The following is a 21,605-nucleotide window of genomic DNA, read 5'->3' as shown; positions in this document are numbered from 1 at the left end:
ATCACATTTTGAGTACTCAGATTTGTGTGGAAAACTTCTGGCTGGAACAAGGAAGTGCCAAGAAACTATATGCCAATCAAAATATACAAGAAAATAAATCCCAATATCAATGTAGTCTTTTACAAAAATAGTCCTAGTACATTTTGTCAAATGCATTCATAGTCTGCCAAATACACTTCTAAAGAAACTGGTCTATGTCCCAGACATGTTGGTATAGGTACAATATATTGTTGAAGGTACATTGGTGTTTTGGTTTTGATAAGTGAAGGTCGTTGCCTCTCTCCACTCCCTTAAATGATTCAGACGGCTATTTATTATCTGGTATATTCCAGGATCCCAGTTAAAATGTAGATACTGAAGGCTTTGATACAAATATTTGAATTGACCTCTATCTAAAAGTACTCAACGATACGTTATGTCTACTTCAATATTCTTTAACTGAACGGTTGATCAAAACTCCAATTAGAAATTATCTTTAGTTGCTTAAAGCTAAACTACAGCTGACCTACACTGGGTGACTCTCTCTTTATCTGGGTTTATCTGGTGAAGTTGCAAATTTTTAAAAAAATATCATGTCTGAAACACGATGTACTTACATTGCAGTGTAGACATACCCAGGGTTAGTGGAACTCAAGTTAGCAGACCCTGGGTTAGTTAACGTAGGATTTGAGCATCTTTACTCATTTGTAACCCCAAGTTAGGAATTGTTGAACCCTGTGTCCCAATCTGGGGTACCAGTGTCTACACTGAATTATGAGGGCCCAAGTCCAAACACCCATATTCCAAATTTTTTAGCATCTCCAAAAATGTTGCCATTCTAGCCTGTTGTGGTGCAGCATGGGAGAACTTCACTGTTCACAAAATTTGACAGAAGACAAAGTAATAGGGTTTGAACCTTGGGTTCTGGCTTGACTGTAGGGTCCTGCGTCCAAGCCCCGTGTTATTGCTGTTTGTTTGTAAATGGCAGAGGGGGCTAGGCTTGAGCCAGAGTTCAGAACCTGGGCTAATATTGCAGACAGGGTAGATATACCCAATAAGAGCCTCTTAGGAAAACCTCCACTGGAGGTCACAAAAGACAGACCAAATAATAGGAGAAATGAATTTCGAAGCTGAAGGCTCCTGAGAATGTCTTGCTGTTGGGCAAACCAGAGGACTGTTCATGCACCTCGGATGATCACAATTGCCCTGGAATGAGTGGATACAATCTCTCATGTAGCCAGGACCCAGAGAGTTTGGAACTCCTAGGTCAAACCCACAGTTCAAACTCTGTCTGGAAGTCACTTGGTAACCAGTGCAGATTACAAAACATTGGTGGAAGGTGCTTCCTCCAGGAAATACTGCTTAATTAGTTGCTTCAGTTTCTGAATTGTTTGAAAGCGTAGCCCCATATGGAACACATCATGGTAACCCAGACTTGAGATGACAAAGGCATTATGGGAGCATAATTTTGCAACTTAAAATTCCCTTTCAGGTCTGTAACAAGAAGTTACTACAGAGGTGCAGCGGGTGCTTTGCTTGTCTATGACATTACCAGGTAATAAAAATTAACCATTTCTGGCGTTTTCTTTTTTACTTAATAGTATCTAGTATCAAACGAATTATAGACTTAATAATTCAAAATGTTTTTCTTTAAAATCAATACTTAGGGGCTTATGAGTTGGACGCGACAGAGGAGGAGAGAGACGTGGTTTGTTGTTCAGTTACAGGATGCTTTAATGTGGTGTGGCTGTGAAAAAAGGCAAATGTGTTCCTAAGGTATATCAGGCAAGGCATTTCCAGTAGAGAGAGAAGTATTAATACCATTGTACAAGGCATTGCTAATAGGAATACTGTGTACAATTCTGGTGAATGAATTTAGCTGGAATGAATAAAATGAATTCAGCTGGAATTGGTGTAGAGAAGATCTAGTAGGATGAGCAGGGTCTAAACAGTGAAGTTCCACTCTGATCTAAAGCAGCATTAATATAAGGTAGAAACAGTATAACAATCTGACACTAGTTTACCAAGCCCAGGGTGTCACAAGTGAAGAGCAGAATTTAGCCTCTTTACTGAGGAAGCAAATTCTTTTCTGGAAACCTGACTTGTCTGTGTGCTGGTATGGCGGTTCCCCTCTTGCTCTCTGGAGAAAGTGAGGTGGTTAGCTGGATCCCCCCAGATTTGGGAGGTACAGCTCTAGATGTAGTACTAGAATTACTTCTGTTCGTGGTTCTGTCTTAATTTTTTATTGTAGGGCTCACTGAGATTTCTTAGCTGGTAGTGAAACCCAGTTCTCAAGAATGTTAATCAGATAGCTATGTTAACTTTTATATGCACTGATTTTTTAGGATCAACTGTCTTCTCCCCTCTGACATTTTATAACCAAATTCTTGTAGAACACCAGTCTGATCAGAGTGTAACTGACTTATATAAATCCTTAAAAATTCTTTAGAGGTGGTGTTCTTGCTTAATATGGCAATAGGTGCTGTTAAAAAAAAAAAAATAACAATAATAAATCCGAAGCTAGATAGCTACTCAATGTTTAGCTAGAGGAATTTTGTATTACCACAAACATGAGAATATATACAGAATGTTTCATAGTTATGTCATTATACTTCACTAGCAGTTTACTGGTGTACACATGAGTTCATCAAAAAAACTACTAGTCTAAAGCTCTTGTGCTAAACTTCATTCCAAAGTGAGCTCTTATTGCTAATTTCTAAACCCCACTAAAAACTTCCACAAAAATACCGATTATGATTGTAGTGTACAAGACAACTAGGTTACTCAAAGCAGTAACTTTGTTGTGTGCAAGACATGAACAAATTAGAATGGAACAAGCTACACCACTTTTTATTTCACCAGCAATACCCACAAGCAAGGGTATACTGCTAAGCACCCATCATTTAAGCAAGCACCATACCCTGACAGGTGATATGAAATAGAGCCTAGAATGAACTATTGGCAAGATTATTGTATACCTCCCTGGGCTAGATGGCCCTCGTGTTATCCTTCTGGGCATGACCCTGACACTCAGCAGTCTCACTATATGAAGAAACTAAGGGAGATCTCTTATTGGCTTCAAAGATCCGGGATCTGTCAGCTTCTAGAGAAAAGGACCAGTCTCCAGTTATTATTCCAGATATACTCTGGTAGTGCTGAAAGGTTATCAAGAGATCTCTCCAGAGCTGGAGGACCAGATCTCTCCAGAGCTGGAGCACATGGCATTAGCATTGCCTTTCAGAGGATACAGTCTTGTTTTACAAATTAATAGGAAGAATTGCAACAACTCTTAAAAATCCTCCTGTGGCAGTGGAAAAATTCTACAGCCTAAATTTGATATCCTTGGTTCTAAAAAGGTGACTACATTGCTGCTATTGAATGAGCTTTTAGAGCCAGCCAAAAACATACGGTCCAAGCCTGCATCAATACAGGCTGTGTCCAAGTAGGGAGATAAACTATTATCAGGTTCCTTAAGAAAACTTTATTTTCACATTCACGCTAGTTGAGGCTGCAGTTCAAAGCTCAAAGGCCAATCAAGTTGACTTTACACCAGCAGACAGAAGGAAAGATGATAAATTTAACTGGCAGAAAAATCTTCTTGTTGGCAATACTTGGCATTGGAGTATCCAATTACCAAGAATACAATGGCAAGGTACTAGTTGCATCTTTAGGAAAAGATGGTGATATTTAAAGATCTCTTCCAGAAGATCAGAGAAGGCTGGTTAATGCACTGATATCAGAGGGACAGTTAATGGCAAAACACTGATTGCAGCATTCGATTCCTCTGATGCATTTGGAAGAGCAGTAGCCTCAGCAATTTCTTAAACATCACACTTTGCTCAGTCTGTCTTCAGAGACAAAAGTAAAGAACCTCCTGTTTGAAGTGTGATAGCTTATTCTCCACTAAAATGAAGGATACTAGGCCTACTGCTATGTCCTTGGGAGTATACCAACCTCCCAAAGGAAACCTGAGGTAAGTCTTTAGGTAACAGACAAAAAATATCCATTTTCATCTAGTTCCTCCTGTTTTAATCAAAGGTTACAATACCAACATCAATGGGTAGTCCTTGATAAGCTACCAGTAAAGATCAGGAAGACTCAATGACTTTTTCTGGGTCAGACCTGAGACCACAGACTTGATCTGAGGATCAAGAACGATGAACCAATATGGAACCATATCTCCTCCTCTCCCCCCATAACCTCATTTGGATACCACCTATATAATTTTCAAAATGTTGTCTCTGGTTATCCCAGTCCAAAATGGGCATTTGGAAATGATACAAAGTGGATGTGTGAGCCAATTCAAATCCTTCACCCCCTCCTTCCCTGTTCACATAGCAAGAGGTAGATTTATTTTTTTTAAAACCACCCTACCAAAACAAGACATTCCACTTCACATGCTTTCCCCCTGGGGACAGGATGTGAGAATAAACATGTGACAGGTATGTAGTCACATTGCTTAATGCACTACCAGTAAGCACTCAGATACTATGGTGATGAGCGTAGTATAAGAATCTATATACAATAGATTATTGAGGAGTCCCTCTTATTTATGAAAGCCTGCTATGAACAGAGGCGCGCTCTTTCTTTTGGAGATGAGGGCCATAGAAGAAGTGCCAAAGGAGGTCAGAGGAAGAGGTTTTTACTCAAGATATTTACTGATCCCAGCGAGAGATCTATGATCTATATTGAACCTCAGGAAAGTTTATATTCTGGATCTTAACCCTAGCATCTATTATACCTTCCCTTGCCCTTCAAGATTGGTTTGGAGCTCTCCATCTCAAGGATGCATGTTTCAAATGCACAGAAAATATCTTCATTTTGTAGTGAGGAGGAAGAACCATTTCCAGTACAACAGTCTCTCATGTGGTGTGTTTACTGTCCCCAAGTGCCTGTCTGCAGTTGGCAGTGCATTTAGAGTGGAGGTTCATGCATACCTGTCCTTAAACAATTGGCTAATCAAAGCATCCTCAAAATTAAGCCTTTCCAGGGCTATATCCACACAACCAGCCTGCCTTCTTGGCAGACTAAGACTCATGATAAGAGACTGTCACTTTTGCTTTCCACTCAAAGGATCCTCTTCATAGGAGTGATTCTGGACTCTCTGGTAGGAACAGCCTTTCTGCCAAAGGACACATTTTTAAAAATTTGTCTTCAGCTATAAACTTCCCCTCTTCCTTGGAGTTCTAACTGAATTCTTCAGAGGGCAGTAGAAGGAAGTGAGGTGGCCAGACCATCATGCCCCCTTTTATAATCTGACTCAATGTTGAGGAACAGTGAAAAGAAGAGTAGGAGGATGTGAGTGCTCCAACAAGTTCTATCAAAAGAATTCACTTATCAGATCTGCACCATTGACATATCTCATGAGTGTGAATATTCAGTCTATCGCAAAACTCTGGTGACAGTAAATAACCTTTTGTAATGCTCTTCATCTGTAGATCTCAACATGCTTTACAAAGGAGATCAGTTTTATCCCCATTTTCAAAATGGGGAAACTGAGGTGAAGTGATTTTGTCCAAGATCACCCAACATGCCAGTGGCAGAGACAGGAATAGAACCCTGGTCTCTTGAGTTCTATCCTCTAGGCCACCCTGGTCCAGAAGTTTATAGAAATCTTTATAATTGTATATTATTGAACTGTTTTTGTGTTACGCAGCCGAGAAACCTACAACGCACTTACTAATTGGTTGACAGATGCAAGGATGTTAGCAAGTCAAAATATTGTGATCATACTGTGTGGGAACAAAAAGGATCTCGATGCAGATCGTGAAGTTACTTTTTTAGAAGCATCCAGGTTTGCACAAGAAAATGGTAGGTAGTCTGTCTAATCTAGTATTGAAGATGTATTTTTTTTACTTGAAATTATTCAGCTTCTGTGTCTAAGGAACTAACGTTTGCCCACTTACAAACCTTGTTAAAATCCTAATACTGTTGTCAGTGTAATGCCCCTTCCCTTTAATGTAGTATTAAATACAGAGGGCTTCGCTGAAGTAAAGGGGAAGGAGGGAGGAAATTTCATTCCCTGAGGATCCCATCATGTAGTTTCCTGAGGGAGTCAGTGAACAGAACTCTCTTCCCTGACAACAGAAAAGGCCAAAAAGATGGCCCACAAAGCCCCCTTGTTCCCAGGAATCCATGGGAGGCTAAAACCATCCATGTAAGGGCTGTGTGCCTCAGGTGCTTCATCCCCTACTTCCTGATCCCTAATAGCATAGCTGCATTGAAGCCACACTACCAAAGATTCCACCTACACATAACTACTCTCCGGGTCCTCTTAAAGGAGGGTTTCTAACCATAGAGAAGATCCACTGAGAAAATAATATGGCAGAAATACAGGCAACGCAGCTCCAGGCTATTATCTCCATAGGGCTGGGGAGAGAATGATGAATGGGATCTTCTAGCTCCCACTCTTTTCCCCCTGTGAGGATCCCTCTCCCATGGGGATCCTTTTGCAGGTTCTTGGGGTAGGATGGTGCCACAAAGGCAGCTTCCATGTGGGAGGGGTGAGATCCAGGCATGGAGGTTCCCCTCCCTGCATGGATCTGAAAGAGCATTACCTGGGGAAAAATATGAAAGTTATAGGCCAGCTGATTCTTTTCTGCAATTTAAGGAGAGAAAGGGAAGGAAGACGGAACAGCGTTGTTTGTTTGTTTGTTCTTTTGTTTTTAAAAAGAACACACCCAAGACCTGGTCTTAAAAATCCAATCTTAATTGTTTTTCAGTCTCCTACATGATTTTTCTATGATCCAAAAATTGCAGGCAATGCAACACTATGTGAGGATCTGAGTGACTTCAAACGTTGTCTTTTTCTCACAAAGAGGAAAACAGTTATGTAACTTGCTCTGTTAACTGGTGATAACATATAGTACAGTACTTGCTTTAAGCCACTGTGGAGCAGCATTGATTAACCTTGTAAAGGGAAGTTAAGCTTGCTCCTCTTTGAAATGTAACATGAATGGTAGGTAGGTAGGCAGGCAGGCAACATCTCCTAAGAAGATCAGGATGGACAAGGCAACCCAGCAAATGCTATAAGGTGACAGTCCTTTAGCCGCTGGAACAAATCAAGTTGGTATTGTCTATCCAAAATGCAAATATGCCCTTGGTTTGGATAGTGGGTGAAGGTATCTTGGGCTACGGCTAAGAAGAATGGTGGGATTTCCCTGCTATTCCCCTTCCACCTTTAAAACAAATCTTTCCTAAGTAGACCTTTTATTGAGGGATGGATTTTCTGAATAGCTTTCTCTCTCAATCTTAAAATTTGAATTTTATAACTGAAAGGTGAGGGGAGGGTATTCCCAGGTAAAGTTCACTTCAGAAGACTGAATAAAGATGCAGTAAACTTCCAAATAACTGCATTGCTATCATATTTGAGATAAAGTGGTAAGCTGAATTTTCATCCAAGAACTAGCTCATGGTGCCATAGAGACAATATGCAGCCTTTTGTAGTCTAGAACAACATTTTTAATTTGTGTATGATCAGATATCTATTTGGTGAATGTAATGTTGTTTGTGACCTATTTGGGAAATATTAGCCACTGATTTAATGATCTCCCTTCCATTAGAGATTTTAAAAATTGCTCAAAATAAGTGTATTTTAGGTTTGGCTTGGAGCGGCTTCATAGTTTGGTGCTCGCATCACCGTTTCCGCTCTGGCACCATGCTTGCAGCTTTTAGGGCATTTTTTAAAATATTCACTGGAAAACACTTGTGCTGAATAACAGCATGGTGAGTTAAAGGAACATAGAACACAATCAATTAAAGAATCCATATCTGTATTACTAAAACCTCTTGATAAATCTAATGTGTTACCGTAAATGCTGGCTGATTTTTATCCTCCACTTGCTTTGAACAGTAAAACTAGATGGGCCTGTGCAATTGGCTTCATATTCTGGTTCCCATGCACAAGCAGAATGCTGTTCCATTTGAGTTTCCAGCACTTGAGGGAGAATGTTTAAATCTCAAACCAAAACAATTTTTCAATTGCATATAATCATGAATATGTCAATATTCAGTATGTTCTAGGACTTCTACCTTCAGAACCTAATTTTTTTTTTTGTATGGGAGGGAGGCTAAACTGCTTCAGAGTCTCAGTTAAAAATAGCTTCTGTTTAAAAGACATTCTTACTCTTTACTGTACTTGAAACAAGAAAAAGTTTGTCAGAACAGTATTTCAAAGTTTTAATGACCTGAGATTTTATTTTTCTGGCATTAAATGCAGAGCTGATGTTTTTGGAAACAAGTGCACTAACCGGGGAGAATGTTGAAGAGGCCTTTGTACAGTGTGCAAGAAAAATACTTAATAAAATTGAATCAGGTAAATTGAAATAAAGATTGATTGTTAGAATGTATTTTCGCTTCTTGTCCCACAGTGAAAACTATAGAATCTCACAGCTTTGGAATTTCCTTATAGTAAAAGTTTAGTCACAGTGCATCAGTAAATCTATGTAACAGATTACATGTATGAATAGATAAAAGAATGTACACATTTTGTTGTAGAAAAATGTCCCTTTCTGTTTATCCACCTCTTACCTCCCCATATATGTTAACAGGAATGAACATTAAATTTAATTGCGTTCATCAAAAGGAGACTGTACCCCCATAGAGTTTCTTAATGTTAGACTTAATATTCAGCTTTTTGGTTGCAGGCTACATGCTCTGTGGCCTTCTTTGTCTTCACAAGTACAGAGCCTCTGAATTAGGAAGACTTAAGTTTTAGCAGCTTTCTATGCTGCATCACTATCAGAGCAGACATGACTCTTCAGATCACTTTTGCACCTGATTTTATATAGGTAGGGAATAATAATATCAAGGTGATTAAATAGATCATATACTTACATATGAGACCTTGCCTTGCTATAGAAGTGCTCTGATTGACCTGTATGGCTTCTGGCTGAGGTCAGCTTATTCATTTTTATTTTTGCAGGCTCCAGAATACACAAGGTGCCTCATAGTACAAGTGAGACTTGATTGTGGTAATAGTCGTGGCAGCAAATCCACTTTCTAGTCTACTTGGTGCCTCCATAAAGTAACTTTTTAAAATTGGCAAAATCAGGAAGCTCAGTCTAGTAGGGAGCCAGTTTCCATGTTTTGAATTCCAAGGACATATTTTGAATGTTCAGGAACTCTTTAGTGTAAATTCCTCTGTTCCTTTTTAACTCAATCAAGGCCAAAACTCCATTTGTTATTTGTATTTTAAATTAAAATGGACCAAAACAGAAAGCTCACACCTAGTGTATCAAACTGATCTGTCTATCCCTGGTTTACTATGGTACTTTTGATCCTTCTTTGTTTGAAAATATCCTGTTCCTTTTTTGTTTGAAAACTAGTCTCTAAAATTGGGTAACCTTTTTTTTTCTTCTTCTTCTCAGAATGAAATTGGAACTATAAAGCAAACGTTAGTTATTTTGGACTTTAACTACCTCTATAAGGGAAAAGACCTCTTGCTGCAGTCAAAGGGCTTGTCTGCACAGGGAAGTTAGTGCACAGTAAGCTAGAGTGTGAATTTAAAGTGCATTATCTATTTTGCACAAATCTCCCCATGTGGACACACTCTACTGCACACTAAGGCCACATCTACATTACACACCACTTTCAGTGGCATGTAGTGTACATGTAGCTAAATGCCACTGGGGAAGGCACACTGTGTCAACACTGCAGTGCATAACTACCCAAGTTAGTGAAAGCCTCTGGGAGAGGGGAGGCCATGGGAAAAGGCTTCAGCTGCTCCCTGCTGCCAGAGCCTTTCCTTGCTGTCTCCGCCCCGCCAAAGCCTTTCCCTGCTGCCTCTCTCCGCCCTCCCCCCCGAGCCTTTTCCTGCTGCCGGAATCTTTCCCTGAAGAGAAGGGCTCCAATGGCAGGAGCTGGCAGCCTTTCCCTGCCACCTGCCCACTGCCACAGCCTTTTACTGCAGAGGGAAAGGTTCCCGCAGCAAGACACTACACTGCTACATTTAGCAGTGTAGATGGGTGGCACAGCTTGGGCCAATAGAGAACATGTAGGGAATGTACTCGGGGTACAAATCCACACCCTTCAGGTGTCTACTCTACTGACTTAATCCATGCCTCGCCATCTGCACTGCTGTTTATACCCATACTAGGAGGGCTGTGCGTGTGTGCCCACTGCCAAAAAAAATCTTGCAGTGTAGAGAGACACTGCACTTTGGGCAGGCAGAGTAAGCTACTATGCACGAGGCACTTTTAGTGCGCAGTGTAAGTGTTCCCACAGGGAACTAGTACACACTAACCGCTGTGGGCTTTTTCCCCATGTAGACAAGCCCTAAGTCACTTGTAAGATGCACTGCTTCAGTTCTGTTCAAGGACTGGACAATTTGAAACTACTGTGGGAAATGAGATGGAATTATATGAATGATAAAACTGTGATCATGTTCTTTATAACTGGGATAGGAAAACATAAATGCTAAGAACTTTATCTAGTGTTAGCTATTTGTACTTGTAATCTGTTGTCTACAAATGAGGATAACTTATAAGGCCATTTTGTTTCTCGTCAGGTGAACTGGATCCAGAAAGGATGGGCTCAGGAATTCAGTATGGAGATGCTGCCTTGAGACAGCTGAGATCCCCACGTAGAGCACAGGCTCAAAGTGCTCAAGAATGTGGCTGTTAAAGAAAACACAACAAAAAAAATTGAACACTTGTTCTAGAAACAAAAGGTAAGCCATAGAAATTGAGAATGAGCATCTTTGGTAGGTTGCTCTACCTCATTAGTTTATTATATTGATGCCGCCATACAGAGCCTTCATATTTTGTGGCGTTGGACTTTTTCACAGCTAACTTGTTTGGTTTTGGGGGTACCAAGGTGGGTTGTCACCCCTCCCCCCTTGCCTCCAGTATGAGGGAGGGTTGCTTGCTCTTAGCTGGATGTCAGCTCCCTGACACCTCCAACCTGTTCGTCACCCATGCACACTTCTCTGGGCAATGCCAGCCCTTTCCACATAGTTCTCTGAAAAATCTGCTCAATGTGCAGTGGCAGTCACAAAGATAAATGTTAGGAATGGGATAGATAAGACAATAAAGATCGTAATGCCACTATATAAATGCGTGGTATGCCCACACCTTGAATACTGTCTGCCATTCTGGTTACCCCATCTCAAAAAGATATATTAAAATTGGAAAAAGTACAGATGAGTGCAACAAAACTTATTAGAGGTAAGCAACAGCTTCCATATGAGAAGAAATTAAAAAGACTGGAACTGTTCACCTTAGACAAGAGATGACCAAGGGCGGAATATGATAGAGATCTATAAAATCATGAATGGTGTGGTGAAAATGAATAAGGAAGTATTATTTACCCCTTCATGTAACACAAGAACCAGACGTCACCCAATGAAATTGAAAGGCAGCAGGGTTAAAACAACGTAAGAAAGTGTTTCTTTACACAGTCAGGCTGTTGAACTCCTTGCCAGGGGATGTTGTGAAGGCTAACAATATAACTGGGTTCAAAAAATAATTAGCTAAGTTCATGGAGGATGGGTCCATCCATGGCTATTAGCCAAGATGGTTGGGCACGGAACCCCATGCTTTGGATGTCCCTAAACCTCTGACTGCCAGAAGCTGGGACTGGATGATGGCAGGTATCCCTTGATGTTCTGTTTCATTCCCTCTGAAGCATCTGGCACCAGCCACTATTTAAAGACAGCATTCTTGACTAGGTGCACCATTGGTCTGAGCCATATGGCCATTCTTATGTTCCTTTACCTTGCAAGTTAAGAATAGGTGTACTCCCATCCCTGAGTTCTTTTGATGTGTTCCTGTAGTGTCCAGCTCCTTGTCTAGTGAACACTCACAGAAATACCAGGTCTGTGGTCCCCAAGGGAACAGTGTACACGCCAGCTTATATGATGCAGCTCAGGATCAACACCTTGCTTAATACCTCAGTACTGAGATACTGTTATAGTGAAAACAGCAATAGGTTTATTAAAGATTCAAGAGTTGGGGAGTAATGATAATGGATAAAGAAGGGCTACATAAAAAACAAAATTACATGTTTTCTAGGTACTAAACTTAACTATTATGTTAAACTTTTGTCTAACGAAGTTTTATCTAACCCAGAGCTGTTTGCAGCTTCTTTAACCAAGGCTGGTTGTGATCCTGTTTTCCTGAATGTAAATTCACTTTACTTCCTAGGTGCAGGATAAGGGGGTGTCTTCCTTTCCTTTTACTTATGTCCCCTAAGTTCATTGTCTGTACTTAGAAACAGTATATCCGCATCACTTGTTTTTCCTCTCTTCTCTGTTGACTTGCATATCTCTCTGTTGACTTCATATGTAAATGTGCATCCATTGTGTTAACTTAAAATGCTTAATTTGCATGGCAACAGAGGCACGTGAATGAACATGTTTTGTCTGACAGGAAACCTGTTTTTCCACCTCTGCTATGACACAGAATCTAAGAACTTATTTTCAGTACCCATACACAGCTCTTCATGGTGTCTGTACATACATTTCACAACAATAACAATGACCAGTATGAGCCTAGATTTCATTTAAGACTTCACATAACATTCTTTGGTGAACCAGAACCTGTGTATCATGATCAGGATATTCTTGTAACCTCCTTGCCAGTTAGTGTTGAGGGGTTCTTGGGTTACAAAACCATTGAACAATAAAGTAATATGCAAAGGTTCATTTGTGCTGCCATTTTCCTCTTCAAGTAGAGGTAGGTTCCATGCGTCAACTGTTGAAATATGAAATGATTTGAGAAATTCTATAGAATAAAAATAATCAAAGGCCCTGCTCTTTGCACTATTCTGCTGCCATGAAATATGTTCTAACTTTTTAATAGACATCTGTACTGTACAGAAGTGCAAACCATTTCCACGGTGTCATATGAAAATATTTCTAGAAATCAGAATTCAAAAAAACATAGGGTACACTTCCATATCTATCAAAGGCTTTTTTCATAATCAGTTTTTTTAAAGTAAATGTTAAAAATCAAACTTGGTCTTTAAAATGAATTAAAATATAATATGTTGTTCCAAACATTCTCCTCTTCCTTCTAGGAAGAATAGCCTTAGGTGTCTTGCATCTCTTCTTATGACTTGAGCAGAAATGCAGCAAATGCTTCTTCCCTTTTGCTGGTTTAAGACAGAGTTACCAGTTCAGGCTGTTGTCTAAAGTCATTTGCAGCATATCTGTCAGCACCAGTCTGACAGATGTCTCTGGGAGACAGAAAGGGAGGCTAGAATGTAACATCACTCGCTCTCCTTTCAGGAGTTCTCAAGCAGACTGTGGAAATGACGGATAAATGATGAAGATCGGCAGCTGATTTCTCCTTGCAAGAACGCCTAACTGTTTCCTGCCTGCTCTTCGCATGGCTCTTGAAACAAAAAGGGAGGCAATGAGCTGTGTTTGGCCAGCCCTTCTCAGAATCAGAGTTGATGCTTCCCAACTCTGGAGGTGTGCCAGGCTGGAGAGGGAGAGCTATTGATAGACCAGCCTGTTTTCTCTCCTCCTTCCAGTAGCACACAGGGGCTTACAGATGGGTGGAAGTCAGATGCTCTACTTTAGGGAGCTCATCAAGCTGGTTTGTTTGCTTAACTTCCTCAGGAGCACTTCTCCCACTCTCCAGTTTCCTTCAACTCTCTAGGGTTTTCTTGAGGGCTTTTTTCATCTAGCTGTCCATCCAACCTAAGAACGGCCATACTGGGTCAGACCAAGGGTCCATATAGCACAGTATCCCGTCTTCCGACAGTGGCCAATGCCAGGTGCCCCAGAGGGAATGAACAGAACAAATAATCTTCAAGTGCTCCATCCCGTCACCCATTCCCAGCTTCTGGCAAACAGAGGGTAGGGACACCATTCCTGCCCATCCTGGCTAATAGCCAGTGATGGACCTATCCTCCATGAATTTATCTAATTATTTTTTTTAACTATGTTATAGTCTTGGCCTTCACAACCTCCTCTGGCAAAGAGTTCCACAGGTTGTGCGCTGTGTGAAGAAATACTTCCTTTTGTTTTAAACCTGCTCCCTATTAATTTCATTTGGAGTAAATAACACTTCCTTATTTACTTTCTCCACACCAGTCATGATTTTATAGACCTCAATCATATCTCCCCTTAATTATCTCTTTTCCAACCTGAAAGTCCCTGTCTTACTAATCTCTCCTCATAAGGAAGCCGTTCCATACCCCTAATCATTTTAGTTGCCCTTTTCTGAACCTTTTCCAATTCCAATATATCTTTTTTGAGATGTGGTGACCACATCTGCACACAGTATTCAAGATGTGGGCATACCATGGATTTATAGAGGCAATATATTTTCTGTCTTATTATTTAGCCCTTTCTTAATGATTCCCAACATTCTGTTTGCTTTTTTGACTGCTGCTGCACATTGAGTGGATGTTTTCAGAGAACTATCCACAATGACTCCAAGATCTTTCTTGAGTCGTAACAGCTAATTTAGACCCCATCATTTTATATGTATAGTTGGGATTATGTTTTCCAATGTGCATTACTTTGCCTTTATCAACACTGAATTTCATCTGCCATTTTGTTGCCCATTCATCCAGTTTTGAGAGATCCTTTTGTAGCTCTTCTCAGTCTGCCTGGGACTTAACTATCCTGAGTAGTTTTGTATCATCTGCAAATTTTGTCACCTCACTGTTTACCCCTTTTTCCTGATGATTTGTGAATATGTTGAATAGGACTGATCCCAGTACAGACCACTGGGGAACACCACTATTTACCCCTCTCCATTCTGAAAACTGACCATTAATTCCTACCCTTTGTTTCCTATCTTTTAACCAGTTTACCAATCCATGAGAAGACCTTCCCATGACCGCTTACTTTGCTTAAGAGCCTTTGGTGAGGGACTTTGTGAACAGCTTTCTGAAAATCTAAGCACACTATATCCACTGGATCACCCTTTTCCACATGCTTGTTGACCCCCCTCGAAGAATTCTAGTAGATTGAGGCATGACTTCCCTTTACAAAAACCATGTTGACTCTTCCCCAACAAATTACGTTCTTCTATGTGTCTGACAATTTTGTTTTTACTACCGTTTCAACTAGTTTGCCCGGTACTGAAATCAGGCTTACTGGCCTGCAATTGCTGGGATCGCTTCTGGAGCCCTTTTTAAAAATTGGCGTCACGTTAGCTATCCTCCAGTCATTTGGTACAGAAGTGGATTTAAATGATAGGTTACAAACTATAGTTAGTTAGTTCTGCAGTTTCACATTTGAGTTCCTCAGAACTCTTTGGTGAAGACCATCTGGTCCTGGTGACTTCTTGCTCTTAAATTTATCAGTTTGTTGCAAAACTTCCGCTAATGACACCTCAATCTGGAACAGTTCCTCAGATTTGTCACCTAAAAAGAATGGCTCAGGTTTGGGAATCTCCCTCACATCCTCAACCGTGAAGACCGATGCAAAGAATTCATTTAGTTTCTCCGCAGTGACCTTATTGTCCTTGAGTGCTCCTTTAGCATCTTGATCGTCCAGTGGCCCCACTGGTGGTTTAGCAGGGTTCCTGCTTCTGATGTCCTTGAATACAATTTTTTTTTCTTTTTTTGAGTCTTTGGCTAGCTGTTCTTCAAATTCTTTTTTGGCCTTCCTAATTATAGTTTTACACTTCATTTGCCAGAGTTTATGTTCCTTTCTAGTTTCCTCACTAGGATTTAACTTCCACTTTTTAAAGGATGCCTTTTTGCCTCTCACTGCTTCTTTTACCTGGTTGTTTAGCCAGGGTGGCACTTTTTTAATTCTCTTACTATGTTTTTTTAATTTGGGTATACATTTAAGTTGAGCCTCTATTATGGTGTCTTTAAAAGGTTTCCATGCAGCTTGCAGGGCTTTCACTTAAGGCACTGTATCTTTTTAATTTCTGTTTAGCTAACCTCCTCATTTTTGTGTAGTTACCCTTTCTGAAATTAAATGCTACAGTGTTGGGCTGCTGTAGTGTTTTCCCCGCCACAGGGATGTTAAATTTAATTATATTATGGTCACTATTATCAGGCAGTCCAGCTATATTCACCTCTTGGACCAGATCCTGTGCTCCACTTGGTCCTAAATCAAGAATGGCCTCTTCTCTTGTGGGTTCCAGGACTAGCTGGTCCAAGATGCATTTAAGATGTCAAGAAACTTTATCTCTGCATCCCATCCTGGGGTGATTATGTGCCCAGTCAATATGTGGATAGTTGAAATCCCCTATTATTATTGAGGTTTTTTTTATTTTAATAGCCTCTCTAATCTCCCTGAGCATTTCACAGTCCCTATCACCACCCCGGTCAGGTGGTCGGTAATATATCCCTACTGCTATATAATTCTTATTCAAGCATGAAATTACTATCCTTAGATTCTGTGGTACATTGGTTCATTTAAGATTTTTACTTCATTTGATTCTACGCTTTCTTTCACATGTGGTGCCACTCCCCCACTAGCACAACCTGTTCTGTCCTTCCAGTATATTTTGTACCCTGGTATTACTATGTCCCATTGATTATTCTCATTCCGCCAAGTGTTTGTGATGCCTATTATATCAATATTTTCATTTAATACGAGGCGCTCTAGTTCATCCATCTTATTATTTAGACTTCTAGCATTGGCATATAAGCACTTTAAAAACTTGTCACTTTTTAGATGTCTGCCATTTATATGATGTAATTGAATGAGACTTTTTTCATTTGACTGTTTCTCATCAGATCCTACCTGTATTTTATCATCTTCCATCCTCTCCTCCTTACTAGGACATAGAGAATCTTCATTAATATATCTTCCCGCTAAGGGATGTCTCTGTCTGAACCATGTGCTCCTCCGCACCTGTCAGCTTTCCCCCATCCCTTTAAAATTAAAAAGGTCGTTGAGCAGTTTTTAAACTAAATGCCAGCAATCTGGTTCCATTTTGGTTTAGGTGGAACCTATCCATCCTGTATAGGCTCCCCCTTTCCCAAAAGTTTACCCAGTTCCTAATAAATCTAAACCCCCACTCCTCCCTACACCATTGTCTCATCCACACATTGAGACCCTGCAGTTCTTCCTGTCTAACTGGCCCTGCATGTGGAACTGGAAGCATTTCAGAGACTGCTATCATGGAGCTCCTGGACTTCAATTTCTTACCTAGAAGCCTAAATTTGGCCTCCAGGACCTCCCTCCCATCCTTCGCATGTCACTGGTACCTACATGTATCACGACCACCAGCTCCTCCCCAGCACTACACATAAGTCTATCTAGATGTCTCGAGAGATCACAAACCTTTGCACCAGGCAGGCAAGTCACCAAGTGGTTCTCTTTGTCATCGCAAACCCAGCTATCCGTTTCTAATGATTAGAATCGGCCATTACTAATACCTGTCTCTTCCTAATAACTGGAGTACCCTCCCTTGGAGAGGTATCCTCATCTGGAAGGAGGGTCCCAACTACAGGATCATTTCCCTCTGCTTCAGTTGGATGTCCTCCTTCCCGGAGACTTTCATCCTCCTCAATAACACAGAGGCTGTCAGACGGGGGTGGGACCATTCTACCGTGTCCTGAAAAGTCTCATCTATGTACCTCTCTGGCTCCCTTAGCTCCTCCAGCTCAGCCACCCTCGTCTCCAAAGCCCGTACACAGTCTCGGAGAGCCAGGAGTTCCTTGCACCGAATGCACACATACGTCACCTGCTCATAGGGCAGGTAATCAATACATGCTGCATTTGGTGCAATAAACAGATGGTTTTTGAAGAGAGCCACCCACTTGCTCTGAGCTGCAGATGTATTAAAAAATAAAACTGGTCTTTGAAACACAGTAACTGAATTATTTTCTCTGCATTCATTTTGGCTTGAGTGTGATATAGTATGAGTAGTACACATCCTCTTCATTCAAAGCTGCTAGCAGAAATCTGAACAGAAGAGGTTGAAACTTAAGAAAGAGAGCAAAGTTTTAAAAATTTGCAAATATTGATTTCTTAAATCAACTGTCATCCTTAAATCCTAAAATGAAACTTTCTATTCCTAGTGTAATCTGTGAGTTGGCAGTCCCTCAATCAAAGGGCTTTAAAGGGCTTTGTGCTCTTTAAATGAAGGAAAACTAGAAGGAGGATGCAGCTTGAGGGATCCTGAGTTTGCAAATGACTTGAAGAAGGCGTCCATCTGAAGTCCCAGGAACTTCAATGGGGCTCCGCAAGGGTGCATGTGCATGGATCCAATTGCAGGATTTGAACCTTTTTTCCCCCCTAAACTTAGAAAGCTTAAATTTCCATAAAATGTTCACAGCAATGATATGTTCTTTTATATTTTTCAGATGTCCATGCAATTGGTGTTTGTAGCAACAACTGACAAAGCTTGAAGGCTATGCAGTTTTTTTAAAACATCTTTACTAACGTATGTGAACAGAAAAGCCACTGCTGGAAAAACAGTTCTGTATGGTGGTAGGCAAGAATGTGCATATGACACAGCAGACTGCAAAACAAACCTGACAATTCAGTGGACAATACTAAGACTCACCTGTATGTAAACATTTTCCGTTACATATTTTTGTCACTCATCTTTAAAGTATTGCTGTATACTGTATATAATGTAACAGTAAGTTTCCAAAGCATGATCTACTTACGTTTGATATAATAAATGTTGCACTAAAAGCAATTATATTTTATTTTTTTAATCATATTAACTAAAACTTGTTAACTGAGTTAGGCTTTATCATGTTTGTGTTAATTGCACACTAGGTTATGTTTATGACCTGAAATACAAAGCCACTGGCGCTGTCAGTGATTTTCCTTCTTCACTACGTTTGCCACATTCTACAGGGTGTTTACATGATCATTCTTGAAGTACGGTGAGGACATTACCTATGTTTACTAATCTGTCAAATTTGGAATGGATGTTTTAATGAGGTGCATCTGTCCTGTTTTCTGACCATTCTTAAATAAATTTCTCTCAACTATATTTTTTCCTACTTTGTAGGTTAAAAATGCTGCTGCTAAGTCTCTGAAATGACTGCTGTCTGACCTTGGATCTTGGATTTTTTTTCTGTGTTCTCTGGTTCTTTTCTTTTCCTTTTCTACTTCTGTTGTATAGAAGCGGGGGCCAATGAGGTTAGTTGGTTTGTGTTTGTTTGTTTGGCAAAACTGTGCATCTTCTGTTTAATGATTCTAATGCTGCGTGAGGAGTCCATGAAAGATCACCACAATGATTTCTCATGTGTCTGTATGAGAGCAGTTTCTATAAGGTATTGCTTAATCTCATTAGAATGCACTTCTCAAAAATGCTTTAGCTACTAATAAAGCAATCGGCTATAAAAAGTAATGGGTGCTGCTGAATGCATACCTGTTCAGTGCGGCCAAGTGTTTCAAATGTACGGTATCTAGGAAGTGCAACCAACTATGCTGAATGTGGAATTTTCATTAAAATTTATTTTAAATATTCTAAAAAACTATATATGGTATTATGGGAGTTTAAACATAGGGCTTGATGGTTCTAATTGGAGGGTCTCTTCATACAAGTCTCCCCTGTGGCCTGGAATAGGGTACCATCCTCCCTGTTGTCAGATCCCACTGAGGGTATTTCATAGTGTTGGTGATTTATATACATGAGGAAATGGAATATAGGTGGGCTACATGCATTTTTCTCTCTGCCCCTGGAAAGCATCAGGTATTCAGCCTGTCATATTAACTTTAATACAGAGTTGTTTAGGATGTTGGAATCTCCCTCCTGAGCTCTTTATTGTGGGGCAAAACAGCCAGCACAGGAAATCCTGTTGTCATGGCTCCATTAGAGCTATACTAAGGCGGTGGGAGAGAGTCCAATGACAGCAGGAAGCCTAGATATCCACATCACTCTCCAGGAGTGGTGGGAAATCTATATAGCTTATGTATTGCCACTTAAGGACCTATGGAGTGGGGGCATTTCTGAAAGGAATGTAATAAGGAGGGGGGGTCAAAGGGTTTCTCAAGAATGTAAGTCCAGAATAACTCCATTGAGCTTAAGGTTATACTGGTGTAACTGAACAGGATTTGGCCCAAGAAACCTAGCAACACAGAAAATTATTTGTCAGACATCTATTACAATTTCATGGGCCAAAAACTGCATTATTGAGGGATACCTGAATCCTCACTTGTTAAAGAACACAGGTAGAATATAAATGTTTCAATATTAAAATGAAACTGAATTATAGTGCCAGAGGGTATTGGCAGCACATGAGCATAGCTAGAGTGCTTGAGGTAGATACTAGAGCCCCTCAATGGAATTCTAATCCTACATTTAAAGATAGTCCATCGTGGGGCTTGGTGCAGTTTAAATGTTTTTCCAAAAGGGTGTGGGTCTGTATCTAAACTGAATGTAAAAGCAAAAGGATTACATTGAATCATTTTACCATGCTTTGTACAAGGAAAATCTAACTTTGAAATCTTGCAGGCCATTAATCCAAGTAGCTTTGTATGATGTTCCTTTCTCAATAAAAATGGTCAGCATGCAGCATTAGACTTAAATGACATGTAGAAAAGACGCTTATTGTATTATTCCTGGGGGGAATTCTGCACCCAAAAATATTTTTTAATTCTGCAAAATTCTACATATTTTATTTATTTCAAAATACCTGTCAGCAAGTATGTCTGTAACAATGCATACTACAAAAAAGATTCAGGAAATGTTTTTTGACAAATAGATTCCTTACTAGGCATATTAATACAGAACTCAGTAATTAAACAACAATACAGACCTATTTCCCACACCCCTCAGAAGCAGTGCAAACGGTTTGGGGGAATCAGGGGTAATGGAAGAGCTGAGGGAGAGGGAAGTAAATTGCTGGAGAGGAACCTGGATGTGAACTTAAAGGGTTGTTGGGTATGGGTGGGAAAAGTTTTGGAACAGGTTTGGGGGGGGGGGGGGGTGGGGAGGGATTGTTAGGGAGTGTCCCCATGCAGACCTTGAGTGACCCCTAGCCTCTGCCATTTTTTCAGGCACATCTGCCCTGTCCCCATGTGTTTCTGTGCCCCCACGCTCCATCCACTTTCCCCCCTGTAGCTCTGCATCCCCTCCCCCTCTGCATCTCCCTCCCCCATGTCCCTGTGCCTCCACTCCCATTCAGCCCCTGCCCCAGTCTGTCCTCCCCCACTAGCCCTTTGGAGCCCCGATCTGACCCCCAGCAGCCCCACGCTGTCTATCTCCCCATGTCTCCTGACCTGGTCCAACAGGCACTGTGAAGAAGGCAGGCTCTTTCTCTTCCCTATCCTGGCTGGAGCTTGCCAGGAGCAGCTGCTGTGCTCTAGCACCACAGCGCCCTCTGGTGGGCAAAACTGCAGCAACTTTTTGGCAGAAGCTATTTTCTACCAAAAAATTTTTAAAATGTGCATGGCACATGAAAACATACATTCGCACAGTGATGCAGAATTCCCCCAGGAGTATTATATAGCATGGATGTCTGACCATCCGTTTCTGGTCTACCTAGCTGACCAGAAATGCTCCCAAGGAATGTTCCTCTCCTGGTATATTTGCATATATGTTTTGGAAACTGCCTAATACTGCATTTCAAAGCCTAAAATAACTCCAAAGAACCATAATATGTAAATATCTGCCTTGATCCCAATTTCTGGGTTGTCTTCCAATACGTATCATCTAGAAGTGCTTTCTACCACAGCCCCTCTGTTTCTCCTCCCAGACAAGAGAGAGACTATGACTGGTGATTCAAAATAGAGGGAG

The 21,605-nt window shown here is 40.7% G+C and overlaps 1 protein-coding gene across 1 annotated transcript in view; it reads left to right on the top strand.

Annotated features, from left to right (window-relative positions):
* Positions 1-19,288, top strand: part of RAB4A (RAB4A, member RAS oncogene family) — a 32,125-nt gene extending 12,837 nt beyond the window's left edge. The window contains exons 4-8 of the mRNA XM_074948830.1: positions 1,472-1,534; positions 5,636-5,790; positions 8,198-8,293; positions 10,487-10,648; positions 18,211-19,288. Coding sequence (XP_074804931.1) covers positions 1,472-1,534; positions 5,636-5,790; positions 8,198-8,293; positions 10,487-10,602 — 430 coding nt within the window. The 3' untranslated portion in view covers positions 10,603-10,648; positions 18,211-19,288. The remainder of the gene's footprint in view (positions 1-1,471; positions 1,535-5,635; positions 5,791-8,197; positions 8,294-10,486; positions 10,649-18,210) is intronic.
* The last annotated feature ends 2,317 nt before the right edge of the window (positions 19,289-21,605 follow it).

The sequence above is a fragment of the Natator depressus genome, chromosome 3 (genome assembly GCF_965152275.1).
Source record: "Natator depressus isolate rNatDep1 chromosome 3, rNatDep2.hap1, whole genome shotgun sequence".
In the NCBI taxonomy this organism is placed as follows: Eukaryota; Metazoa; Chordata; order Testudines; family Cheloniidae; genus Natator; species Natator depressus.
Note: the sequence above shows the minus strand (reverse complement) of the source record. Positions and strands in the feature narration are given on the sequence as shown.